Genomic DNA, 27,706 nt, shown 5'->3' with positions numbered 1-27,706 from the left:
TGCGTGCGTGTGTGTGCGCGCGTGCCCTTTTTATTTGTACTTATCTTATCGCTGTAATCCATCCCTGAGTCTTGCTCACACATGCCTTTTTAAACCATTATTGGTCCGTTCTCCTGGGGCTTTTGAACAGCCTGAGAGCGACCGTCAGTGGCCCATTCACCACGTCGATGCTCGCTAATCAGTTTTAATAAGAGCGCTTTTATGGCCTATAAAAGCATGCTCCTGGTATCGCTGCTTTGATGATAGTGCTGAGTCGGGGCTCCTCTGCGACGGGTCATGTGCAATGATGAAATGATCACAGATATCCACGAGGTGTTACCAGCAAGCATGTGGTTTGTTTGACGGGAGTGGGCAGGGCTTATCGTGTGTACATAGTTGCGTGCTGTTGATTTTATTTGAGCTTATCGGGAAGCCAATGCTGCGTTGATGAATCGATGGTTTAGCAACAGGGCTTGAATGAACACGTCTTGTTTTGCTCGGGCCTTAATCCTGATATAGGCTATATATATTTTAATTTAATTTGTATTTAAATGTCAGCCAGTTTAGCCTACATCTTTGCAGGTGTTGAAATGTGCAAGTGTGTAGCGCACAGACACGTCTATCTCTATGCACATGTACTAATATTTTTATATAAGGAGCTAAACAGGTCCTTGCCCCCAGGTTCGATTTCACTTCAAGCATAAGGATACGGACACAGTCCTACAGGCTTGTCCAAAAAACAGCCTTTTGACCCCTGTGGTATCTAATGGCATTAGGGCTATTTAAAAGCTATCAACAAAGTGTACATCAGCCAGACACAATTGGTACAGGGAAAGACTTTGTGTGGCAAAAAATAGGATGTGATTCACACAAGCATACGAGACCAATTAAGTCAATTAGAACAAGAACCTATAAGGAAGGGTGCCATGGATAGCTGGCTAGCGCTACTCCTGGTAATGGCGCCCCCTTTTGATTAGTATGCATACTGCTCCACTAGTGCTCCGCAATCTTCGCTTTACCATCTCGGTCATCTGTTAAGCAGGTCTTGTCAGTCAATGATTATCGATTGCAGCAAATATCTGAAGTGCGCTCAGGCTAAAAGGGTTAATCAGTCACAAGAGGAGGACATATTCGTGCTGTTTAAAATGTTAACTTTTTCGGCCAGAGTTGTGTTACAGTGTGTGAAAGATGCGGCTATTGCAGCAAAACAATCTCAAGTGTTGCGTCCCGTCGGAGTCACACAAAGTTCCGCGCGGTTCTATTACAACAACCCGAAACGACCAAATGTCGACCCGGCCGGGGCATCACATGTACGGACTGTGGACCTTCGCAGCGACACGGTCACCAAGCCCGGACCTGCTATGCGGCAGGCAATGGCGCTCGCGGAGGTGGGAGACGACGTGATGGGCGAGGATCCTACTGTTAACGGTCCGCACTGACTTTAGCAAAGTTTTTGTGTTTACATAATCATTCTAAAAAAAAACTTTTGACAGCAGGATTGTGTGTGAGTTTTTTGTATATAAAGGTTCTATATGTGTAGTCCAAAGCCTAATCTAGTTTTTTATGTTGTGCAGAGTTACAGGAGATGGCAGCAGAGATGTTTGGGATGGAAGCAGCTTTGTTTGTCCCCTCTGGCACTATGGGGAATTTGATCGCAGGTGAAGCATCTCGCACTGATAAATGCCAGAAACACAAACTCTTCCAACTATTTCTGTACCCGTCTGCTCTATGGGCAAGCCGAATAGAATACAGTGTGTTGCATGTATTACCCCCCTGCAGTGATGGTGCACTGCAGAGAGAGGGGAGACGAGGTGATAGTCGGGGATCTGTCCCACTTGCATGTCTACGAGCAAGGCGGGAGTGCACAGGTGAGAGAGTAAATGAAGGTAAACAACGTAGATCTCAGATCCCCTTAATCACTGCAATGCTTTACAGCCTTCTCCATGAGTTTACCGCTCGTAAAAGCAAAAGTTGTTTAATTAGTTAAGATTTGTATTACCCAGAGAGGAAATTCAACGCCAGCGGTTTACATCACATAGATTAAACATTTATTACGTAGGAACACATAGTACAAAAACACTCACACAACAACACATGACACCTAAGGTAGTGAGTTTGTTGAGTATACATGGCAGAGGGCTCAAAGTTCATCCCAAACTGAGATTTATAACAGATTAGTGAGTTTTAGTACAAATTAGTGCTCTATATCTGTGGCCACACGAGAAAGTACTTGGGGTCACAAAGGTTGCCCCCTCAAACCAAACGTTTAACATCGTTGCATCCTTACAGTGTAATGTATGACAAAACATTCCCTTCAAGTGTATATTTCACAATCTTTAATGTGGGATATTATTCTGCAGTTGGCTGGTGTCCACTCCAGAACGCTGACCAACCTCCCAGATGGAACGTTTGACCTGGACCAGCTGGTCTCCAAGATTCGCCATGGTTACCCCGACCCGCACTTCCCACGCACACGCCTGATATGCCTGGAGAACACTCACAACATACAGGGGGGCCGCGTTCTGCCTCTTGCCTTCCTAAAAGAGGTGTGTGTCTGTGCGTCTGTGTGTGTGTGACGCCTCTTGCCCACTGCATCCGTCCGTTGACGGATCCCATTGACTTTGAATGGGGTGGAGCCGCAATGCATTGTGGATCCATCCGCTCCGTTGGATACGTCGGCTCCGTCAAGAAGTTGAAAAATTTTCAACTTTTCAGGCAGCGACGGATCCGTCATCCAATCAGATCGCGTATGCTCGGGCTAGGCTGACGGATGCCTCTGCGAGGACAACTCCCCCCTCCGTCAGCCACGCCTTCCGTCATCCGTTGACGGACAGTGCAGTGGGCTAGAGGTGTATTGCAGTGTGTGTGTGTGTGTGTGTGTGTGTGTGTGTGTGTGTGTGTGTGTGTGTGTGTGTGTGTGTGTGTGTGTGTGTGTGTGTGTGTGTGTGTGTGTGTGTGTGTGTGTGTGTGTGTGTGTGTGTGTGTGCGCGCGCGTGCGCATGCTTTTGATGTTCCGAAGAGGAAGATTCCTGTCTGACAGCAACAAAAACTCCTGATCACTTTTTAATCTACAGGTCACTTCCTCTTTGACGGTGTCAAAGGGGAAGTCCATGAAAAGAACATTGAAGACATTGACTATTCAGTGTGACAACCACCTCAAGGTGTGAGCCCACTTTAAGATGCGTTTCCCCGGCCGTATAGGTGCGCTCGGTCGCAGACGAGCACGGCCTGCCGGTGCACATGGACGGGGCGCGCCTGATGAACGCTGCTGTGCACCTCGGGGTGTCCCCCGCTACCATATTGCAACACACACACACCGTCAGTGTGTGCATGTCCAAGGTGAGGCCGCAACACACACAAACACACACACACACACACACACACACACACACACACACACACACACACACACACACACACACACACACACACACACACACACACACACACACACACACACACACACACTTTCAGCATGTGCATGTCCCAGGTGAAGCTGCAACACACACACACACACACACACACACACACACACACACACACACACACCATCTGTATGTGCATGTCAAAGGTGAAGCCGCACACACACGCAATACACACGCAATGCACGCGCATGTCCACAGACAAAAAAAAAAAAAAAGGATAATAAAAATATATATACTGTATATATAAGTGTCTGGGAAATGCTTGGATACTAACACTTATAGTCCAAAAATAAAATACTACTTTTCAGATTCAGATTTCCTTTTGGTTTTTCATTATAAAAGTCTTATAAACATCGCCCATTGCATTAAAGGTTTAGGGCCGTGTGATTTGGCATCGATATAATGCCTTCCCACAATAATCACTCGCGCATGTGATTGCTGACAGGGTCTGGGAGCCCCTATTGGCAGCATCCTGGCCGGCCCCCAAGACTTCATCTCCAGGGCCGTGCGATGTCGGAAGGCCTTGGGAGGAGGCATGCGTCAGGCAGGGATCATTGCGGCCGCAGGCAAGCTGGCCCTGACAGAGATGGTGGACAGGATGGAGGAAGACCACCGCAACGTTAAGACCTTCGCTCAAGGTTGGTGGGCTAGTGAACGTCTTCCGGTGCATGCAGTATTGTTATTTACGGTTATTGTAATTGACTGTAATTTAAGTTGAACTATTATTTAGAGTGTGATTTGCGAGAAACTACATAGCCATTCGTCCACAATCACTGAGTGAAATGCTCTTTGAGAATGTCTATTCACTGGGTATTCACTGGGTCGGCCTCTGTATGAGACGATTTCGATTTTTGGCTACTCCCTGCTCCATTCTGGCCAATCAGGACATCTCCTCCCTGATTGGTTCTAGGAATACATATTGCTTGTCAATCAAAGGTGGAGTCTAATGAAAGACAAACGTAGGGAGGGCACAGAGAGGGAGGGTGTGGTCTTTTTGGGTCTTATTTTTTCTAATACTTTTTCTTTTATGCTCTGTCTCTACTTACAACTCTCACATCTTATCTACAGCATATATAACTTAACCGTTGGGTCTACATTTCAGCTCTATTGGACTGCGAGCCTTCACTCTTCACTCTAGACCTAGCGGCTGTGGAGACGAACATCCTGCGCTTCCATTTGGGCGATCCTGGCCTCAGCCAATCAGACTTCTGCGAGCGCATGGCCCAGGTCGGGGAGGAGGAGGAGGCCTCACTTGGGCAGGGGGTTCAGGTTCTCATGTACCCCCACGTGGGTGGCTCTGTGCGGGCTGTGTGGCATCTGGGCATCTCCCAAGAAGACACCCAAATGGCCATCCGCAAACTACAGCTTGTGGCCAAGCAACTTCAGCAGAGCAGAGTCAAGTGATGACGGCGGATCTTGAATCAGTGTAATTAACTGGTTGAAAAGAAGGGTAACTTCCTTTTCTAGCACATATTTTAATAAAAAGGTAAAATATCTCAATATTTTTTAGGAAATCATTGCTGCTTGTAATTTGCTGGTTAATTTTATACGGGAATAAATGTGCGATTAATTGTTTGGGCTTCTTGCTGATTTTATGTAATTTCTTCGATAAAGAATAAATGGCATCTCTGCAGAGTAGCCGTTAATAATCAGCCTTAAGATGGTTTATGTTTGATGACATATACCAGTAAGGAAAGCTTTATTTAATGTGTTTAACACAAGAAGAAAAAAATACCTGGCAGCGGTGGGATTCGAACCCACGCCATCGAAATGACTGGAGCCTAAATCCAGCGCCTTAGACCACTCGGCCACGCTACCATATAACTTGTACTCGCTGGATATTAAATACAAATACAAAATTCCGTCACTCAATATTCATAATACTTGAGCAGGATTTTATATGTCCAAATCTCGTGTATGCTAAACTATCGGTTTGCAAAATGGTTATCACGCGGTGTATGTGTGTGTGTGCGTGTTAAATTATATAAGAGTGCTATTATTAGCGTGGCTAGAAGCGTAGCTACACTACTCATCCACAGGTGTCGTGCCTTTACTATCTTTATTGCATTCCCGTTCTTCAATATGCAACAGAAAAAACTGTCGATGCCAAATCCAGTCTCGGCAGTCCACGTTTTTATGAAATGTCATGACATACGACGATACACTTCTCTTCGTTGTTTCAGTTATCCACGCGATATTTGTACAGCTTGTTGTCGTCAACACTGCCAGTGACAAGCGCATTGGCTGAGCGCCAGGGGGGCGTGCCTGGCCGTACAACCCAAGTGATACGTGCAGAGCTTCGATGGGGCTGTGGTGGATTGTAGAAAGAATTGCAGCGTGCCCTGAGATTCTGGGACCCCCTGGTTACTTTGGAGAACCCCCATCCATTCTGATCTGAATCGATCCACCAGCCCCTTCTTCGTAGATCTCAGTCTACACCAGACAAAGGTATTTCTATATTCGCTCTTCCTGAAACACTTACAGGAAATAATAGTGCATGCTGTGTTGCTTTCCGTGTTAATACTGTAGTTATCCTTATTTTATTAAGTGCAAAATGGTGTAGCTGTAAGAAGCATGCATACATTTTCTACAGCTAACGATATTTCTCTCAGCTAGTTTCATGTGGAGAGATGTTGTGGATTATATGTGATAATTTTTGCACCACGTCGATGCTTTCTATTGACAAAGGTGTGTCTAGGGTTCAGGAATGTGGTTTCCATTTGGGCTTTATAAATTCATGTTTATCATTTATCAAACAAGTCCTTTTAGTCAGGTGGCTTAACGAGTATTTTCGACATTACCGTTACCGGGCGGACAAAAGCACCAAATTTTGCATGAGGCTTCCTTAGGGCTTGGTAGTCACTTTTAGCCTAGGAGCCACCCCTCCCCCCTCCCTATTTAATATTTAAGGGTATTTTTCAGAATTCGGGCCCATTTTTCAGAATTCGGCCCATTTCTGTCCACAGACAGGGTGTAATTATATTAAAACGAATTACATCTAATACGGGTTGCTCTTACTAATGATTTTAACACATTTTATTGGTGTTTAGTGGTACAATATCTGTGTTTTGGTGTTGTCCGCCACCATCGTTTTCACATGTCGTGCCATATCTCAAACATTATTTATCACCAGAGGGTGGGGGAGAGTCTGTGGGGGAGGGGGAGTTCGGGGGAGGGGGCAGCAGGTCATGTTTGGTGCTTTTGTCCAGCCTGTGTTAAGAATTGCAGGAAGGGACTCAAACGCAGACCCAATGCAGGAAAGAACTCAGAATTTATTCAAAAACAGTTAACACTCTCAGAAGTCCAGAACACATTTACATTTGCAAAGTGGTGAACAGTCCAGGTTTGCTTTGCCACAGCTGCAGTTGGAACAGTCTCCTTTGCAGGAACATTTAATGAGCTCCCTGCACGCTCTTGAAACTTCTGGAGTTGTCATCCAAACAGGCACCCATAAGTTGGATACCTTGTTCCAGGCATACTGTTGTGGAGAAGGAACCACCTGCTGTGTTTGTGTGCTGGTAGTCCAGATTCCTGCTTGATACACTGCTCGTCTCAGGTGCTGGAGCAGTGCATCCTGGGTGGGTTGTCCATTGCCAGATTCTTCTTGCAGAAAAGTTCCTTTCTTGCTTCATTGACTGAGGTCAAAGGGCTGGTTTTGTCATACAGAATAACAGTCAGTCTCTCGAGCTTCTGGAATGATTCATCATCTAGTTCGAGCTGCTGGAAGGGATGGTTGGCCAGAAATACAAATGTCTCTGTAACATCTTCATAAGACTGCCAGGCTTGCCATACTGACTTCTTGCCTTTTCCATTGAATGCAGAGGTCGTGTCACAGCCAGAGTATGCATGGAACACAGGTAGGCCTTTTGATCGTGACTCCCCGAGGCTTGCACAGATGGTGTTGATGTGGTAAAACCTGTAATTCTTGCCCATACCAAAAGCAACCCAGATGTCGACCAAAGGTTGAGTCGCAAGCATGTCATGGAAGGTGCCAACAAGTATGACAATGACATCTGTATCCACTGTACGTACCAGGAACTTCGTCTCCCCTTGTTCCAGTGCATGAAGAATGTGGACTACAAGCCTCGTGTCTGCTTCCTCCTGATTGCAGTTGTTCATGGGGCTGCTGGAACCAATGGATACCACAGCTGGCCCTGATGTGGCGTAGACAGCCTTGTCTTGTGGCCAGCTAAACTCTTTAATCTTGGAAGTCAAAAAACCAAACAGTTCCTCCTTCTTCATTGAGTCCCGAAGGAAGTCCATCCAATTGCCAGGAAGCTTGGTATGACTTGATACTTTCCTTCGTACACCTGTGACTCTTTCAAACTGTCTGTGGTGTAAGTGTCCCAAACAAGATCCAATCTTTTTGCATCCCGAAGCTGACTCTCTAGGTAAGGGATGAATATTGCATCTGCATACTCATCAAATGTGCTTACTCTGGTTGTGGGCAAGCAGTGGACGATGACGGCACCATCTAGGACTTTGCAGTTGTAGGTTGAAGGTGGCTCTGCTTGCCCAGGCTGGTCAAGACATTGGAGCAGGTGAGACTTTGTGTTTGGTAAGTGAAGTGCGCCAAGGTCTGACAGAGAAGGTGGGAAGGATTGTATCTCATGTGCAAAGAAATCATCCAAGTTTCCATCCCGGCTTTGCATTGAAATGTACAGCCTGCCAAAGAGGGCTACATTATTCTGAAGCACTTTGATCTTCTTTCCCTGCTTAGATGTTTGCTTGTGATGACATTTTCTGAAGAGCGGCAGAGAATTTCTCTTGATTGGGTCATGGATAGAGTGGGTGCGGTCATCAAGCACCTTCTTGACAAAGTCTTGGTACTTTTCCTTGCCTGTGGACTCCAAAGTGCGCACTGTGGCTATTACTGATTCATCTGTGCAGTTGCGATTGTCAAGAGTTACTAAATCAGGGAAGTCATCCAAGAAGGGATTGCCCATTCGCTTGATGGTTTCTGAAAGGCTGGAAACTTGTCTCTGGAAAGTCTTTTGTGTCGAGAGACCCTGCTCATGGTGCTGGAAGTTCGTGGAGATCTCTGTTTCCTCATCAGGGAGGTATACTCCTTCAAACTGCTTCACTAGTCTGGCTAATTCTGGTCCAGAGAGCATCCACCGTCTGAAGGCAGCAGGATTCTCTGTAAGCCCAACAGCACCACCTGAACCTTTGACAATCTTGTTTTCTTGTTCATGTGCTTGGTCGAAAGGAATTGAAGAGAATGTATTGGTGGTCTTGGAGAGCACCCAGTGAGAACGCTCCTTGAACTCCTCTTTGATTGCAGTAGGCAGGGACTTCATATCTCTGATATGAACGGGCATCCATCTGGAGTAGTTCACATGATCCAATGCAAAGAACAGTGGTGTGAGTTCCTCCAAGACTCTTACATACAACGGGAAATTCTTCTCTCTGTGAGCCCTGACAAAGATGAGAATCAGGGTTTCATACCTCATGATCAAGTCCCAATACATGAAAGTGGGACTCTTCTCCTTCATACAGTTTGTCCAAATCCTGAAAGAGTCTTCATCTTTGGGGCCGTCACTCAGGAGGAATGCCTCCCGCTGGAGTTTATGCAGGGTCAGGAGTGTGACTTGGTGAGCATGCCTTGTTCGAGCAAGATGTGCAACTTTTAAAAATGAGTTAGCTGTGCCAGAAGATGCTATTTCTGCCTCTGTAAGGGCTGATGTCCATCCAGAACCTTCCAAAACATCTCCCAGGGTATTCCAGAGGGCCATTTCTGTGTGCAGACCACCTAGCATAACTGCATGCACTCTCTCGCCATGTGTGTCTGGCCATTTCCACTGTACACATTTGGCCAGGGCAAACAGGGGCTGGTCAAAAGTAGTGACTGGGACTTGTCCTGGGTTCAGATATTCGACCGCCTGCCTCACGACGTCCATGCCATGCTTTATCATAGCGGGCGTGGCAGATTTCTCATGGAACAAAGGAAGGAGGGCGCAGTGTGCTGGAAGGTCTTCGTCCGGAGGCTGCATAGAGGAGTGATAGGCAGCCCATGCGATGGAATCTCCCTTAATGAGCTCTCCCCTCTCTAAAAGTGGCAGTGCATACTTGACCCAGCTGTCCTCCTTTGATACAGCCTCTTCCAAGTTGCTCCGGACTGGGAACACCTTACACTCCGGCACATCAACAGCAGTGGTCTTCAGAGATACGGCAGGGACTGTGGCGTAATTATCAGGAAGATAATTCTTTCCACTTCCTGAAGGTGGTATTGTAAGAGGAGGTCTGCTCTCACCAGGTTCACTCTTGGTCGGCAACTGGAAAAGGCTGATTCCAGTCCCATGGAACGAGGTCTGGGAAGTGGTTGAGCTGGGGTCATGGTCCAAGTTGTCAAGGGCACCAAAAGTAAAGAGACTTCTCCGGAGACAGGCTGGAGCCACCACTCCATCATCATCAAAGCGTTCACAAGCAGAATTTGTTATCCAGTCCTCAATCTGCATAACCCTGTCATACGAAATGCTGATTCCCATATGATATAACTGCTGTATGAGTTTCTTGCTCCTAGCCAGTGCATGTATATTGATGCCAATATAGATGGGAAGGGGTGGCTCGCGCTCCAGGGTGTGTCTGCTCTTAACAGAAGTCTGAGAGGTTATCTTCTTTGTGTTGTAAATTATGCCCTGCCCGATGGTGAGACTAGCTTGGGACTCATGCTTGTCCTGATCTTTGATGTTCGGGCCATTCAAGATCATGGAGACAAGGGACTTGAGGCTTGAGGGCAGAGTGTTCTTGGCATTCTGCTGGGAAGGAACCAGTAAATTTAAAACCTTTGTGGCAGAATATGTCTTTTCTTACTATTATAGCAGCTTTCGCCAGGATAGCAGCATCTTCATTGAAGTCTCGATTCTTCAGTGCTTCATTCAACATGTCTCTCATTCCTTCCTTGAAAATGATAATAGTGTTTCTCCCATCAAACTGATCTTGTGCTTCTGGGAAGTGTTCGAGCAAATGATCTTTCAGTCTGGTTTTATTAACTGATTTATTGATGCCGAGTTCCCCAAGACGATTCACATACATGGAGTGGATTTCAGAGAGCTTAAAAAGGAGAGTTCCAGAGTCCACAGAATGTTCTATGTAGCTGGTCAATTCTACAAATGCTCTTGACTCATTCATCCTCTGATCTGTGAGTTCAGGTGTATGGTTTGTTTTCCGAGTGTGACTACGGTAGCGATTTCGAAGCTTGGTCAGGCGCATGTCAGATGGTATTTTGCTTCCATTGCCATTAGATCTCCTCCAACTATTCTCTTCATGAGCTGGGCATCTTTTAGTTCTGTAATCATGGCCCGGATATTCTTGTCAGCATCAAATGTTGACACTGCATGGAGCACATCGCTTTCTTTTCCTTCTTCTCCACAGAATAAGCACTTTTGCAAGTCCAATGCTTGACGCTTTGTGGGCCGCCTCTGTTCAGGTTCATCTGATTGGCCATCTTTCTTTCTAATTTCTCTGGACAGCTTGGAATTGTTAAATTTCAGGTGGCAAGATTTGTGCCAGGAAGCAGAATGTGAAGCAAAACTATCAGCCGTTTCATCACTCCCAAAACAGAGTTTGACTGGAAGATCATCAATGGCCCGAAACTCTTCTACATTTGTCAGAAATTATGTGTATGCATCATTCTTGTCACTACTGGTTCCAGGACATTTTAGGGGACACTTCAATGGTTCTCGAGTGTCTTGCTGGCAAATAACACAGAGATCCCAGTTTAGATCCATTTTCAAGTCTCACAATCTGAAACGATAGAAAAGTTTACATTAATTAAAAATTTTAATTTAAAAATCAATATAAGGGCATTTCTCAGATTAAGGGCCAAATTGGGTTGCTGAAATTTTGAAAATTAAAATTCCAAATTTGACTAATTGGTATACATTAAATTATCCTAATATTAATTGTCCTTCAGTCAGAAGCAACGTTATGAGCTGGGTTGAGACCAAAAGATAAGGGAATTTCAGATTTTTTGCCAATTTTCTTAACTATGTCAAGTAAATGTGTCATTACATCACATCATCGAATATAGTCAAGTAGTAAAGTAAATAAAAAGTAAATGCCATATGTCTCAACTTTTGTTTTATACAGTGATCATTTAGACTGTCCAACATTGTCCAAAATAAATAATTGTTGGATGTTTTGTAATTTATACATAGGTTGCGGTGATGACAAATCACTTATCGTAACCTATTGTAACAAGCTGTAATGTGCTGGTAATGACTGTGCTGGTAATGACATGTTTGCCAAAAAACTAGCCTTACTAGCAAAGAGGATGGCTAATCAAGTGAAGCTAGCTTTCTACATGTAATGAACATCATTTAAACTATTAAAGTCATAAAAATGTTTTTAAAAAAATCGAAAATACAGAAATAGAACACATATGGTAATGACGCATAATAAGTGTATATGCCCCACACAAAGAATAAAGAGTAGATTTACTTACTTTTCTGGACATCAAGGCATCAGTCTTACAGCTTGAAGTACAGAAGCTCCACTATGATATTAAGTTACCATGGCAACCAAATAAACATTTGATGAAAAAACAGTAGTAAAGTGCCTTTATGCAGAGTGTGTTGGTAATGACGGCTAAACCATGGGACAGGTAGAAATTAGCCAAAATAAAGTACAAAATGCATATATATATATGCTTAATCTGTGCATGTAGTTTATTAGTTCAAGTAACATTAAATCCATATGCATATTTTTATTATTAATTTGTGATAAATAATGTTTGAGATATGGCACGACATGTGAAAACTATGGTGGCGGACAACACCAAAACACAGATATTGTACCACTAAACACCAATAAAATGTGTTAAAATCATTAGTAAGAGCAACCATAAAAAAAGTCTAGGCTTGTTTTTGTTTATACTAATTAATGGATCTAAAATGTATTAGATGTAATTCGTTTTTAATATAATTACACCCTGTCTGTTGACAGAAATGGGCCGAATTCTGAAAAATGGGCCTGAATTCTGAAAAATACCCTTAAATATTAAATAGGGAGGGGGGAGGGGTGGCTCCTAGGCTAAATTTGACTACTAAGCCCTAAGGAAGACCCATGCAAAGTTTGGTGCATTTGTCCAGTCGGTATCGGTATTTTCGTTAAGCCACCTGACTATTTATGTAAGAGTGGCTTTGCGTGCAGTGTAGTCTGCACGTTGCCAACACTTCTCTAAACTTTGAAAAGAGTTGAATGACCACAATACCACAGGATCACATTGGTGAGATAGCTACTTAAAGGCCCACTATGCAACTTCGGGAATTTCTTCGCTGTTTTCTTGGTTTTGGCACGCACATTTCTCTACACAGCGCCCCCTACAGCTTCGTAGTAGATATTTTACGAACACTGTCGTAACAACTCGTTGACGACCCTTCCACATGCACTTCTACGCGAGCCATGTGCATTTGTTTTCAAAGAAGCCGGCGAATGCGTGGAGCCATGTCCGAAGTAAATGTTCATGAAGTGTAGGCAAGGTTATACATTTTTAAAATGGTGTATTTGTATTGCAATAAACATAAAGCCATCCTTTTTTATAGTTGACGGGGAGAATTTATATCCTAGATTATAATTGTTTTATCTTAGGTTGAACAGAACAATCAGTGTGAGAGTGTTGGCCAACATAATAATCTAAATAAACAAGAACCTGGATTCGGGGATTCAGTCTGTATCAGGGGGACGAGACAGACGAACAGCAAAACACCAATGGAAACAAAGGTGTTTATATGGTTGCAACCAAGCAAGCTAGAAACATACAGGGCTCACAACAAAACGGTCGAGAAAACAATTTTTACAGGGCTCACAACAAAATGGTTTGATCAAACACATGTGTACAGAGACTATCAACATCAAGAATACCACGAGGACAAAGTTCACCCAAGGGTACTTTCAATTTCAAAAGCAACACGGCCAAGTCGGAGTCTGATTTGCAGTCTTCTTTTTCTTTCAGTTCACGCTATTCCTGAAAAGCTTGCCCAACGTTTACTCGTGTCTGGCCTCTCTGTCGGTCAGTCTCCCCTTTCTCTTCTTCTGTTCCTCCGACATTGGGTTTCTCTGTCTCTTTTTAGTCGGCTGATCTATGATGAATGTAACAATCCCTTAGTTACTTGTGTTTATATCGAGCCGGTTCCGTGTTTGGGGGTCTGTGCCGTAAAGCAATTCGTTACTTCGCGAGACCCAAGACTCCCGCGAGAGTGGGCGGCGGGTAGCCGGCAGAAACATATTCCTTTTCTCCGCCAAGATGCGCAAGGGGGAGTTGAAACAACGAACAATCGAACAAAAATGTATAATGGAACCATCGCAATGACTCCTAGCCTGTTATATTAAGGTAAATCAAGCCAAAAAAGTTGCATAGTTCCCCTTTCACTCGTGTCTGATCTCTTTTCTGGTCCATTCTTCTTTTGTTCCACCGACAGTCGCCTCTTGGGTTCCTTATCTTATCCTTTTTCACTGTAGAGGCGACATGGGAAAATGACACACCCACCAACCCAGAAATGGATGCAGAACCATCAGCATAACTCTCAACCTGCATACTTAATGTAATTTTGGCTAAAAAAGTTGCATAGTGGGCCTTTAAAGTGATAGGACACAGAAAACCACTAACTTTGTTCCATGGTTCTACTGTGTGACGGACAATTCCAATTGTCCTTCACAGTTGTCTACCTGCTAAATCCATCCACACTCTCCATCTGTAAACAACCCAGCACAGCGTCATGGCGGATGAGCTCATGTTTAGCATGGAGGAGGAGGGCAGTGCCACGAGACCCCAAGTTCCAGGGAAGACCCCAAGCCAGAGGAACGCCTCTCAAAGGGTCTGCCCTGCCAGCGACACTGATGAGGATGATGATGAAGACTTCGTCCTCTACCCTATCCTGGGCGATCCAAATAAGGATATCGTCGACTACCTCCAGAATCTGGTTGTCAACAAACAGCTGTCAACCTCCCTGCCAAAGAATGACTTTTTGTACAAGGTGAGCTTTGTGCCAACGACAATAAATTGCGCGCCCAGGCATTCATTCTGATTTATTCGCCGACATTAGTGGCCTTATTCAAATAAAGACACAGTGTTTGTGAGTTAGCCGTTCATAGGCTTTAGCCATTATGATTCATTATAGCCTAATCATACTCTATGATGATGACATCAATACATCAACAGCTATTTTGTAGCCATGAGTTGGTGTGGTAGAAATTAAGGATTATATTCTATGGTAAACCATGATTATTATTATATTATATTATTATGTCTGTGTGTCTAATAGTGGAGAAACACACGGGGCCTGGGTGTCTGGGTTCAGAACAGATGGTGGGGCCCCTAAAAGGAGCAGGACACTACGGGGATAAGGCATGCTGACCTTAGCCTAGTGCTTTGGGCTATCTTTGTTGACCATTTGCTGACCAATTGCTGACTGTTCAGGTTAAGATGAATTTATGACTGTACAGGAGGCAGACACCTCAAGGAGAAGCCGTTCAGCTTGTGTGTATAAAGAGAGGCTGAAATCGATGTTCAAGCAGTGACTCTTAAGACCTACTCGGCTGTTATCGTTGTTGTTTTTCTTCACGATAAAGTCTTTTGTCAATTCTTGCTCCGGACCCCTCGATTTATTTTACTCTCTCTCTCTCTCTTGAATTAGTCTAAGTGTTTATATCTCGATTAATCTCCGACATTGGACAGTCCTGAAATGAGTTGTGCACATAAAAAAAAATAACATACAATGTTAGAATCACAATTTTCAGGTGTTTTGATATTTCCCTGGCACCCATAGTGTCATTCAGGTATTGTAATGGCCACTTCTGGATTTTGGTTCTGTTTCACCAACCCTGATCTGGACAGTAAATGTGTGCTGGTGCATCCAGACCTCTAGTTCATGTTGTCAAGCAGAAAGCTCAACACGTCACACTCTCGGTGCCAGTATGTCTATGAGAGACTGTATGTATTCCTATGACTATGCCTATAAATATATACATTTGAATGGATGAAAAGCATATGTTTCTTTAAAGGGGACATATTATACCACCAGGTTTGACTGTGATTAGCCATTACAAGCCGTTTTGAAAATGTGCAGCTTCTGACATCACAGGTGGGCGTGTCCACCTAGATGTGTGCTGGATAGATCAGTCTACCAGCCTACCCAGTGGACTGTAGCAAACGTTGATTATCTCTCCGTCATACATCTAGGTGGACACGCCCACCTGTGATGTCAGAAGCTGCACATTTTCAAAACGGCTTGTAATGGCTAATCACACTCACACCTGGTAGTATAATATGTCCCCTTTAATATTCCTTCACCAGAGTGAGGCCGAGCCGTTGTCAGTGTCTCAGCCCCAATCAGGCACGCCTGTTTCTGAGCATGCAAGGGTATGTTACCGGACAACCAAACCACCAAATGTTTCCTACCTTCCTTTCCTTCCTCATGCATCGGTGATAACCCCTCTCTCCCTCTCTAGCCTCCTCTTCCTTTACCTCCCTGGCCCTGACACGATTTCCTCCCATGAACGTCTACCGGTGTTCCTTCACTGCGTGGGCATGTCTTTATTTATTTTTCCCTGGGCGTGCCGTCTACTTCCGTTATCTTCCTCCCTGCGAATGTTTAATCTATCATAACCGGGTCAACCGTTCGTTCTCTGTATCTCCTGTACTATCTGTAACTCTGAAAGGTGTTATTCCCCCCCATAAAAACACTGTCCGTGTTTTTTCAATGTCTTTCAAAAAGTTAATGTGTCCTACTATGTTACAAATACCTCCTACAGGTATGTTCTATTCTAGGATCCAAAATGGTGGAATTACATAAGATGTTATGAGTTGAAAGACCCTGTTTTCAAGGGCCTCAGTGACATACAACAGGCTATGGGTTATTCAGAGTAGCACTCAGATAATGAAACAGGAAGTGGACTGTTCTGGAAGTGGAAATTAATTTGGCCACTCATCTTAATTTGGATTCTTTAGGAAAACCCTGAATTCATATTTACAATAAAATAGTTCATAATTTTATATACAAACATGTTCATGTTCCCAAGGGGTTCCAGTAGCCAGGGCAGTTTTGCACACTTTAAAGTGCATCAGGCTAGAATTACTGGCCTGGGTGATTCACGACTACTATTGACACTTGGCTTACTGTTACTTCTAGGAGATTTCAGATTTAAATTGATTATCTCCTTTTAGCCAAGTATCATCATTCCATATCTATATATGCAGTATCTATCTACATATACATATATATATTCATACAGTATATATCTGTGTGTATATATACAGTATATGTCTGTGTGTGTGCAATAACATCATGCAAATAACATCATGATTTGCATGCTTTTCTTTATGTTGACTGATCATGCAATCCTTTTCCTTCCTCTCCTTATCATTTCCCTTTCCCTTCAAGTTTCCCGTGCTGTGAACTCTGTGTTCATCATGTCTTTCAATCACAGCAGACATATACTCCTGTTTCCAATGCCCACTCTGGTCTCTCGCTTGTGATCCTGCACAATGATCTGCAGACAGACAGACAGACAGACAGACAACAAACTTAGCCATGGCGTGCTGTGTGCGTCCCCCCACGACAGGCAGCGTGGAAACATGCCATCGAGAAGGCCAAAGCCATGCCTGACCCCTGGGCTGAGTTCCACCTGGAGGAGAAGAAGACAGAGCTGTGCACACGCTACAGGTACCGCTCACCTGAATGTCAAGGTTTAAAACCACTGGTGGGAGCGGTCCAACACTGAGAAATGTAAAGGCTTAATGCGTGGCTAATTCAAACTCGTGGAAAATATTTTACCTCTAAAAACGTTATTCGTCTTTTTCAGACTACCTTATTTATTTTTTATTTGTAGTGTTTTAGAGTATTCACTCTAAAACACTCACTCCTCTGGTGGTATGGTATTAGTTGGTATCTGGGTCAGGTATGTGTACTGTACTGTTGACAAACGCCACCACTAATCTCCTGACACTAAAAGTCCATAACACACTGACACGTTTATCTAGCTTTTCCACCAGTCTTTCCCAGGGTATTCTTCTTGCCATTAGAATGAAAGCTGAAATCCCCCCCCCCCCCCCCCCCCCCCACACGCATACATTACGACTCCAGGAAGATCCCTTTCGGTGTGGTAGCCCCCACCTTACCCCTCCTTCAGCCAGGGTTGATGAATAACAGCTTTGCACTTGGCCACCTTTCCAAGAGATCATGTGGATGGTTGAGGGGAGGGGAGGGGAGGGAAGGGAAGGGAAGGGGAGAAGGTCTGGAGCAGGGATCTGTTCCATGTGTCCACTTCTCAGGAGCTAATTTTATCTCTGCTTGTAACCCCATTCCTCCTATTGCCACTCTGGTATGACGGCTATTATGGGGGACATGGCTTTTTACCAGAATGCAAGAACAAATGTTTTGTTTTTATGTTGATTCGTTTTTTTTGTAATTTGACTTGATGGTGTTGCAAAAGGTCCTAAAATATCTGGAAGAAACACATCTTTTGACTTGGAACGCCTACCTCTGCTTCACAAATACACTATTCATTAACTTTACTGTAAGCCTGCCAGGTCAAACAGCCACACTGACCCTATAATTTACCACACACACACACACACACACACACACACACACACACACACACACACACACACACACACACACACACTGCTGTTAACCCGGCCTTTTGTTATTCCAGATGGAAAGGAAACACACATTATCTGGGACCACATGATAAGGAGTTATAATGTGTCCTCAAACATAACAGCTGGCCCAACAATAGGGCAAAGGGCAACGCTTCAACCCAAAACACAACAATATATGTTCTCAGCAGAAGCATAATATAGATACATTGCTATATTATTGTATAGTCTGTGTTTATATTTGACTCCATTTCAAACATGCTCTGTTTCATCCGTAGGTACAACGCTGTCACAGGGGAATGGGCCCAAGACGAAGTCCATATAAAAATGGCGGCCCAGGTATGCCCAAACCAAAACAAAGAAAAAAAGATAACAACTTTCTTGTTGCACACAGCTCACAACAAATTTGTGTCTCTTTCCTCCAGCCCTTTGGACGCGGCGCCATGAGAGAATGCTTCAGGACGTGAGTAGAGCCTGCAGACTGGCATCTGTATCCTCCGTATCATCTTCTCCACAGAGAGATCACTAAATCCGTCACTGAGGTCCAAATTCCACAGATCCCTTCATTCAGTCCACTGAGAGCTTTCAAACTTTATGGCAAGGAAATTCTCAGCGAATCTATGCCAAATGATTTTTATTTGGGGTTTGCCTTCCATGGATATAAAGAGTATGTTGATTGATTGTTTTTTTGTTCAGTGGTTTCATGTGACATCGGTCACAAAACATGGGAACACGTTCCAGGAATGAGGTCTTATTCTGTGGGCTGGGTGTAATTAAAGATATGTCCCCTGCTTGGATACGTGCCGTCGGCAGTAACCCACTGGAAAAACATCCTTTCCAAAACCAGAGAAAGTAACTCTCCCTGACTGACAAGTCTGAACACGTGGGGTCTCACAAGAGACCTGAACACGTGGGGTCTCACATTTTCCACAGCAAGGCAATCACAACAATAAAACACCCAGGCTGTCTAGGCTGGTACTATTTAGCCATTTCATAAGCTTTCCACACATGCAGTGAATGGAGGTGCATGTTTCCAAGAGGCAGGGGAGGGCTAGGCATCGTTGGGGATCAAACCCACGACCTTAACGGATGTCGTGAGGTGGCGCCACTGAATTCGTTTTTTGATTCGGTTCATTTTTTACTGTCCTCCAGAGCGGAAATTCATCCGTGTTCTTTCTGTAGTTAGTGCTCTTTGTGATATACAACACAAAGAGCACTGTATTGCAGAACCCATCGTACATTACCTACAAACACACGCAAATAAACAAAGAGACATCCGGTAGTGAGTTTGTATTTAAATTGTATCATTTCCATGGAATCACTTTGCATTCCTTGGGAATAAAACGTGTCTCCCTTGTCTCCCATGGTCTCTCTTTCGCCCCCAGGAAGAAGCTGTCCAACTTCTCCCACAGCAACAACTGGAAGTCGGCCGCCAACTACGTGGCCAAGAGCTACATGCAGCCGGTGGAGCGGGACGTCTACTTTGAGGACGTGCGGCTGCAGAACGAGGCCAAGCTGTGGGGCGAGGAATACAACCGCCACCGCCCGCCCAAACAGGTGGGGGGGGGGGGGTGGGTGTGTGTGTGTGTGTGTGTGTGGGGGGGGGGGGGGGGGATGTATTTATGTGTGTGTGGGTGTGTGGGTGTGTTTGTGTGTGCGGGGGGGGTCGTGTTGTTGTTGGTGCAAAACAACAGACAGGGAAATAAAGTAAAAATGTGATTTCGTTACCGGGACACATTATGTTTTTATTAACAGTAGGAACAGAATGGAGATCTCGTTGTTCTTTAGTTTGGTGATCACATACGTTTTTTAATCCCTCATTTTACCACGACCACCGTCAACAAATGAAAACTAAACCCTAAAATAACGTATTTTTGATGTAAAATTATGCATAGTGCTATGGATTGATCCTAGTTCACATCTCGACAAAGTATTAAAAACGAATTTTGATAATGGCCCGGGGACTAGCTGAAATGAGGGTGTTTGGTTCTCCATTCAAACCCAACTGACTGCGTGTGCAGGTGGACATCATGCAGATGTGTGTGGTTGAGGTCACCAGCAGGCCCGGCAAGCCCGTCTTCCACCTGGAGCACTACATAGAGGGCAAGTACATCAAGTACAACTCCAACTCGGGCTTCGTCAGGGACGACAACATACGCCTCACGCCCCAGGTAAGGCCCACTGCCTTGTTACTCTCAATAACTCTCACCCATAATCAAAACCACTCTCACAGTAAGTGATGTAGTCGTAGGTTGTGTACAGTCTAGTACAGAACAGAGTTCTCTGTTACCATACTCTGTAGCTTACGTCCTACAGAGTGTAGCGGAGACAGATTACAGATAAGTGTATTCTATAATCAATTTACATCAATACTTAATTGGGATATTTAGAGAATCGCAATATTTACAGACTACTTACTATTTCTATCGGCACTCAAAAAGTGTTAAATGCCGATCCCGTCCCTAATGGTGTCTTGAATTCATGCATCAGTCTCTGCCGTGTGCCATCTGTCTGTTTCTCCATTTCTCAGTGATCTCCCTCTCTCCTCCTCCCCTTGATTCCCTATCCCTCTCTACCACCATGCGACAGGCCTTCAGCCACTTCACATTCGAGCGCTCGGGCCACCAGCTGATCGTGGTGGACATCCAGGGGGTGGGGGACCTCTACACGGACCCCCAGATCCACACAGAGAGGGGCGACGACTTTGGAGATGGAAATCTGGGTATGAGTTACAATTACATATCCTGTATAGCGCCGCTGACTCAGTCCATCGTCGGGCCTGATTTTCAAGCCATTCCTGGAGTTGGTTATAGGCAAATTAATACATCTCAAGGTGTGTGTGTGTGTGTGTGTGTGTGTGTGTGTGTGTGTGTGTGTGTGTGTGTGTGTGTGTGTGTGTGTGTGTGTGTGTGTGTGTGTGTGTGTGTGTGTGTGTGTGTGTGTGTGTGTGTGTGTGTGTGTTGCAGGTGTGCGGGGCATGGCGCTGTTCTTCCACTCTCACCTGTGTAACAAGATCTGCAAGAGCATGGGCCTGACGCCTTTTGATCACTCCTCTTCTGAGAAGGCCCAGCTGGACGGCACCAACAAATTACTTGTGAGAGGAAAATGATTAGCTCCCTTTCTGTGAAGGACAGACTGAGTCATGATGTCAAGTTGGAAATTGAGTTAGTTTGAGTGGTTCTTCATTTTCTTTATTATGTCATGGACTTAATAGAACTGGTGACTTCATAGTCGTGTGTTTTGCTGTGCCCCTCTGTGGCAAGTTGGAAGCAATCCTGTCTCGCACTCCTATTGGTTGTGCTTGTGAGGAGCGCTGAGTAATTATCAATGACGGATCCCAGACCAGCTGTCTGATTCAGAGTCACAGTATATTATAAACTGGCTTAGAAAAATTCTCAAAGACAAACTTGAGTGTATATTTTTTTAATACAAACAGAAATGTGTCCCATAGATATGTGTCCCATACACTTAATTTATGATTTTTCTGGTTTCATTCATAGCAAAGAATACAATTTACAGCTATGTATATACAGTATGTCACATAAAAGGAAGAGTAAAGCCTTATAACTCCCTTATAACCTGACTTTACTCCCCATCCTGTAAATAAAATGAAAACTTCTTAATTATATATATATGTTTTAATTATAATGAAATATTTATGAATTATTATTTTATGTCTCAGCGGTCGGCCGAGACGGTGCTGAGGGGCTGTGAGGAGCAGTGCGGGTCTCCCCGCGTGCGCACCTTCTCCGGGTGCCGCGTCCCCCCGCTGCTCTCCCGACTGTCGGAGACCTCGTCCGCCGACGACAGCGTGAGCGAAGGCGGCGACTCGGTGCCCTGCTCCCCCCACTTCATGCCCTGCTCCCCCATGGCCGTCCCCAGCTCCATGGGCAGGTCCCCCAGCGGTACGGCCCGCTCACTCACTCACTCGCTGACGCACTCGCTCATGTGCACGCATGCTCACTCACTCATGCACGCACTCTGTTACTCATGCATGCGCAAACGCACTCCCTCCCTCCCTCACTCACTCATTCACTCACTTAGTCACACACTCACACACTCACACACTCACTCACTCACTCACTCACTCACTCACTCACTCACTCACTCACTTAGTCACACACTCACTTAGTCACACACTCACTCACTCACTCAGTCACACACTCACTCACTCACTCACTCACTCACTTAGTCACACACTCACTTAGTCACACACTCACTCACTCACTCACTCACTCAGTCACACACTCACTCACTCACTCACTCACTCACTTAGTCACACACTCACTCACTCACTCACTTAGTCACACACTCACTCACTCACTCACTTCGTCATACACTCACTCACTCACTCACTCACTCACTCACTCACTCACTCACTCACACACTCACTCACTCACTCACTCACTCACTCACTCACTCACTCACTCACTCACTCACTCACTCACTCACTCACTCACTCACTCACTCAAATACTCACTTAGTCACACACTGACGCACTCACTCATGTGCAAGCACGCACACTCACTCTCTCAATCAATGACGCACTCACTCACGCATGTGCAAACGCACGCACGGTTTTGTATCACTCACTGAACTGCCCATCCACTCAAACACACGCACATGCACGCACACGCACACTCACTCCCTCACTGTGAGTGCGTGCTCTGTGACTCACTGTGTGATCGCTGATGTTATTTTTTGTTTGTTTTTTAGCATTTTTTGCAAGCCAGTCCTACAACAGCAACGATGATCAAGAGAGATACGGCAACAGCAACACAAATGATAACCAGGTCAGCACGGTTAATCTTTGTGGAAAAAATATGTTGCCCCTCCCGGGGTCCGCTGTTGCAGGGTGAAAGGGGAAGCACCACACTCGGCTACTTTATGATGTAAGGGAGAACTACTTCATGTGCGTGTTATGAAAAACGAATGTATTGCAACACCAACACCAATTTCCGAGAATTTTGGGGGGAAATTTGATTCACGATAATTTCTTTTTTCGGGAAATGGAAACAATGTGGCAGGCTATGATTATTTTTTTCACAACAAAAGTATTAAACAGCACTCTTGCATTATTACATTTGCGAGCATGCGGATCCCCTTTACCTCTGGCTACCTTTATCGCTGCCCTCCTTGTGTTCCTGTCCGTAGGGGTCGGAGAGCGGTGGAGACAGCGGTTACCCCAGCGAGCGGAGGAGTGACGGGGATCCCCCGGATCACGTAGACGGGGTAACGCAGCACCACGCCCTCCACCTTGGTCCTTTCCTCTCCCCTTCACTACAAAGTATCAAAGTTTTTCACATATTTACGGCGATTCGCAACTTCAGCGATCCTCATGGATACGATTTTGTATTATATATGCGATATTCATATTATTTTTAACGATATCGTTGTGTGCAAGGTATTTATAAACCGAAGAAAATGTGCTCCCCTTTTTTAGGTATTTGCTTAGAATTACGTTTGTCTGTTGTGTTTCAAAGCTTAAAGTTGACCCTCTCTTTCTCAGCCACCTTAGTTCACATGGTTGGGTTGAGAAGAGCACATAAGATGATGACTATATGCTCTGTAAGGTGACCTTGGGTGTCTTGAAAGGCGCCTCTAAATTAAATGTATTATTATTATTATTATTATTATAAGAGTGTCAGTTTTGTATCTTCTTCTTCTGTGGATGCATGTTGTATTTAGGCCAATCAGCGCCTCCAGCGAAACTATTCCGAGTCGGACGAGGACAGTGTCAGACGGGTAAACAAGCAAAACTAAAACAAAAACACCCACCATGTGTGTCAAACACCCCCCGCCGACCTGACGATCACCAACCTAATCATAATCACCGCCATTTATCACGCTATCCCCCGCCCTCCTCACCCACCCTCCTGTTTTACCCAGAATCCTCTCTTGTCCCCTCACTCACTAGGTCTTGCAGCCAATGTCCTCCCCTTCATTTAAGTTTCAATTCAGATTTGAATTGCTCCTTCATTTTTCTTTCCCCCTCTTTTCTAACCCTAACTAGAGGAAGATGGTAGCTTCCAGCAGACTCTCTGCAAACGTATGCGTTGGCACACCACAGATGGAATCGGTGAATATCTGCATGCATGGCCCTTTAAGACGGGCCGTCAGCATGGCGTTGAGGTGCAGCTGTGTCTCTTGTAGTAGTAGCCGATCTATCTTATATTGGTCACACACACACACACACACACACACACACATACACATACACATACACACACCTCACAGCTGTTATCCCTGCTATGGTCTAAACCTGGAAACATTCCGAAAGAATGATATTTGAGGCAAAGAAAGCGGTCTGCGTGGGAAAAACCCATCTACCTCTGAATGACTTCTCCTGTCCTGTCCTGAGTGCTATCTACTCGCTGATATCCCTCATTCTTCCCCTCTGCTGCATTTCCTTCATTCACCTGCTTGTTAATCACTCGAGTGACCAACAGGAATGTCCTCTTCCAGATCAGATGACAGACATCTCTAATTAGATCCACAGACAATTTCCGTGGATGAGGACATTCCTGAGATTGATTTGAAGTGTGCAACTGCTTTGTGTGTTTGAAAATGGACCCATTCTTTGGGGTGAGTTTGATAAATATATTGAAGGATCTCTTGTGGGTTTTTGTGTGTGTGTGCGTGTGCATGTTTCCAGCTGACAGAAGAGAAGTGGAGCTTCTACCATACTGCTAGAGCTCATATCCACCGTTCGTCGTGCGTGGCCGTTGAGATGGAGAGGCTCAACTCTGCCCTGCAGGAGAGGAAGATTGGACAGTCCGTCCTGGGCAAGGTACGTGTGGTAGTGGTAGTGATGAGGAGATTTGAGTTGGGTCCAAATCGAACATTTAGCAGCCAGCGAGTGAATTGAAGGACATCAGGAATTGAACCTAGTTGTGTCTTTTGGTTGGGAGTCAAACTCGCAATAATTATCTATAATATCTAAAAACTAATTTGATTGGTAGTTACTTTTTTATTAGAAAATAGCCAAAAAATGTATATGTAAAAGAAAGAAAGTCTCTTCTTCTTCTTCTTCTTCTTCTTCTTCTTCTTCTTCTTCTTCTTCTTCTTCTTCTTCTTCTTCTTCTTCTTCTTCTACTACTACTACTACTACTACTACTACTACTATTAAAATATTTAATTGCTATTTTCATTCCTTTAGTAATTTCCCCCCTGTTGTCCTCCAGGTCCACCTGGCCATGGTTCACTACCACGAGTCGGGCCGCTTCTGTGAGAAGGACGAGCCCTGGGACAAGGACTCTGCGCTGTACCACCTGGAGCGGGCCTCCATGTGCGGGGAGCTGCAGGCCATCGTAGCCCTGGGTCAGTGCTACATGCAGCTGCCCCACCACATCCTGACCAACGTCCAGCTGGAGGTATGGCCCCGGTTGTTGTCCCCTCCCACTGTTTCTCTAACCACGCCCGTACTAGATTTAACTACTACTACCTAAGTGCAAAAAATGTCATTGCATTATATCTTGAAACCTGCACTACCTTTAAAGGTGACATATTATACCACCAGGTGTGAGTGTGATTAGCCTTCACAATATGGAAATCTGCCTCTTCTGACATCTCACTCACACATGGTGGTATAATATGTCACCTTTTAACTTTTCTACTGCAGCTATTTACACCATTAAAAAATATCTGAACTAGAAAGCTTCTCAAGTATGTTCCTTTTCACGAGTGAATCCATCTACGGAAGTTAGGGATAATCTTAAAATGACATTAACTCTTGAATTGACGGAAATTGTACAGGTCTAAACTTTCAGGAGAAGTATTGTACATAACCCCTGTACCGTGTTCCTTCCTTTTTGTTTCTTTGACGTAGGATAACGCAGGGAACAAGATGAAGGGCTTCAAATACCTGATCCAGGCGGCCAAGGCTGGGGACAGACACTGTATGATCATGGTGGCCAGGGCCTTCGACACCGGACTCAACCTGTCAGCCGACAGGTCAGTGGGGGAGCAGCTAGACCGGGACACTTGGTCGCCCAGTGAGTCCTATGTAGACGGGGAAATTTATATTAAAATATGTTTTTCATACCGTATTTAATGGGCCTTATTCACTTTATTGGTTTCTCCTTGGATCCATCGTTGTTCTAAACACTAGCTGTGTGGGGGCACAGCTAGTGCAGAATTCTGCATTCAGTTCTTCAACCCCGCTCAATTCCCAAAGTAAAATCCCTGCACGCGGGATCATTGATGAAAATGCTGCCATCTACAGGGTGTTTCCAAATCTGTGGAGGCTTTTGTCAACCTTTCAGTTATTGAACACAATTACCCCACTGCAATTTCTCAGAAAGCAGGACTGGGCGGAAGCTGTTTTCTGGTACGCCAGTGCCCTAGACATGTGTGAGGATGATGAGGGGGGAGACTTTGATGGGCTGCAGGATGACCCGCGCTACATGGTCCTCGCAAGGGAGGCCGAGATGTACCAAGAGGGGGGCTTCAACCTCACCGCAGACCCCCAGAAAGCAGGTGAGCACGGGTGCATTTTAGACCCATTGATGGGTGGATTGATGCAATGCAATCATAATTATTGTTAATGGTGCTGTAGTAAGATTTAAGGGCTGTAATTTGAGTGTAACTTGGCTAGAATCTCAAAGCCATCCAAAAACTATTACTGATTGAAATAGGCTGTTAGAAAAACTGTTTAGAGTTGACTGCGCTTCTATCTGATTGAGCCGATTTTAGATTTTGGAAATGCAAGTGTACCATTATCACTGCAGCCGTCACTTTTGTTCCAATGCATTTTCAGGTCAATTACACACGGTGTAAGCAGAATAATTGGGTTTGTTTGTCCGATAAAGTTTAAATGGCTTTCATTAATGACATGAATTAGATGGACTGGTAGTATTGTGGCTGCGTCTGATCTCTGCCGTTACCATTGGGATGTTCAGCCTCTTGTTCCTCGTTCCCACAGGCGATCTGTTTACCGAGGCTGCAGAGGCGGCCATGGAGGCGATGAAAGGGCGGCTGGCCAACCAGTATTACATGAAGGCGGAGGAGGCTTGGGCACTGATCGAGGAGGAGGAGGAGTAGGGAGAAGGCGGACGAATGCATCTCATTTGATAATGCATGTTTTTATTTAACAAAAAAACAACACAAAGGGGAAAAGAGTCAACTGATATGGCTTCAATGTTTACAGTGTTCAAGTTTTTTTGTAATAGGTTCAATGCCTTTTATTTTCTCAAACTGACAAATTCTCAGATCTGTGTTTTTCTCAAAAAATCATATATCCCTGCCTGGTTTTGACAGGAGAATGTATGTATAGCGACAAGATACCTGGTTCTTCAAATGTTTTCTATGCAAGAACGGAGAAGCATAAATAATTGTCTGCATGTCACTTAAACAGCTAACGTTTTGTTAAATAATGTTTTGCATGGATGCACTTGATTGGGATTATTGGTTTATTTGTAAAAAATAAAGTTTTTTCGGCTTTAATATTCAATGTTTTGTCGTGCAGAATGTATTGACTTAATATAGCAAATAAGTGCAATGACCGTAAACAGAATGAAAGGCAGGGTTATATGTAGTGTACGGAGGTTTTTTTCCGTCACTTCTTCATAGAAAAAATTATGCAAAAGTTATTAGCCTCATGTCATCAGGTAGCGTGGCCGAGCGGTCTAAGGCGCTGGATTAAGGCTCCAGTCTCTTCGGAGGCGTGGGTTCAAATCCCACCGCTGCCAGATATTTTTCA

At 44.6% G+C, this 27,706-nt stretch overlaps 2 protein-coding genes and 2 non-coding genes across 4 annotated transcripts; 3 read left to right on the top strand and 1 right to left on the bottom strand.

The window, feature by feature from the left end:
• The first annotated feature begins 926 nt into the window (after positions 1 to 926).
• Positions 927 to 4,979, top strand: tha1 (threonine aldolase 1). Its single transcript, XM_060036042.1, has 7 exons — positions 927 to 1,407; positions 1,554 to 1,637; positions 1,759 to 1,847; positions 2,340 to 2,525; positions 3,181 to 3,318; positions 3,850 to 4,042; positions 4,507 to 4,979. The coding sequence occupies exons 1-7, from the start codon at positions 1,035 to 1,037 to the stop codon at positions 4,806 to 4,808; spliced, it is 1,365 nt and encodes a 454-aa protein (XP_059892025.1). The 5' UTR covers positions 927 to 1,034; the 3' UTR covers positions 4,809 to 4,979.
• Positions 4,980 to 5,140: 161 nt separating this feature from the next.
• trnal-uag (transfer RNA leucine (anticodon UAG)) lies at positions 5,141 to 5,222 on the bottom strand. Its single transcript has one exon. It is a non-coding gene; the product is annotated as a tRNA-Leu (tRNA).
• A 452-nt stretch (positions 5,223 to 5,674) lies between these two features.
• Positions 5,675 to 27,457, top strand: eef2k (eukaryotic elongation factor 2 kinase). The gene is made up of 19 exons (XM_060036044.1): positions 5,675 to 5,852; positions 14,065 to 14,380; positions 15,700 to 15,765; positions 16,968 to 17,068; positions 18,285 to 18,345; positions 18,432 to 18,469; positions 19,392 to 19,563; positions 20,028 to 20,177; positions 20,596 to 20,728; positions 20,973 to 21,100; positions 21,689 to 21,916; positions 22,740 to 22,799; positions 23,161 to 23,238; positions 23,695 to 23,751; positions 24,662 to 24,796; positions 25,191 to 25,379; positions 25,835 to 25,959; positions 26,306 to 26,484; positions 26,930 to 27,457. Exons 2-19 carry the CDS (start codon positions 14,123 to 14,125, stop codon positions 27,046 to 27,048), a joined length of 2,277 nt encoding a protein of 758 aa, XP_059892027.1. The 5' UTR covers positions 5,675 to 5,852; positions 14,065 to 14,122; the 3' UTR covers positions 27,049 to 27,457.
• Positions 27,458 to 27,613: 156 nt separating this feature from the next.
• Positions 27,614 to 27,695, top strand: trnal-aag (transfer RNA leucine (anticodon AAG)). The gene has a single exon. It is a non-coding gene; the product is annotated as a tRNA-Leu (tRNA).
• Positions 27,696 to 27,706: the final 11 nt, after the last annotated feature.

This window comes from Gadus macrocephalus, chromosome 18 (genome assembly GCF_031168955.1).
Source record: "Gadus macrocephalus chromosome 18, ASM3116895v1".
Classification (NCBI taxonomy): domain Eukaryota; kingdom Metazoa; phylum Chordata; class Actinopteri; order Gadiformes; family Gadidae; genus Gadus; species Gadus macrocephalus.
Note: the sequence above shows the minus strand (reverse complement) of the source record. Positions and strands in the feature narration are given on the sequence as shown.

What these genes read in the sequence shown, in the direction of transcription:
- eef2k (XM_060036044.1), top strand. Translation starts at nt 14,123, where the DNA reads ATGGCGGATGAGCTCATGTTTAGCATGGAGGAGGAGGGCAGTGCCACG. An exon ending in ATGAGAGAATGCTTCAGGAC is followed by an intron (nt 18,470 to 19,391) that starts GTGAGTAGAGCC and finishes TTTCGCCCCCAG; the next exon opens with GAAGAAGCTGTCCAACTTCT. An exon ending in TGACCAACGTCCAGCTGGAG is followed by an intron (nt 25,380 to 25,834) that starts GTATGGCCCCGG and finishes TCTTTGACGTAG; the next exon opens with GATAACGCAGGGAACAAGAT.
- tha1 (XM_060036042.1), top strand. Translation starts at nt 1,035, where the DNA reads ATGATTATCGATTGCAGCAAATATCTGAAGTGCGCTCAGGCTAAAAGG. An exon ending in TATGGGGAATTTGATCGCAG is followed by an intron (nt 1,638 to 1,758) that starts GTGAAGCATCTC and finishes ACCCCCCTGCAG; the next exon opens with TGATGGTGCACTGCAGAGAG. An exon ending in TCAGTGTGTGCATGTCCAAG is followed by an intron (nt 3,319 to 3,849) that starts GTGAGGCCGCAA and finishes GATTGCTGACAG; the next exon opens with GGTCTGGGAGCCCCTATTGG.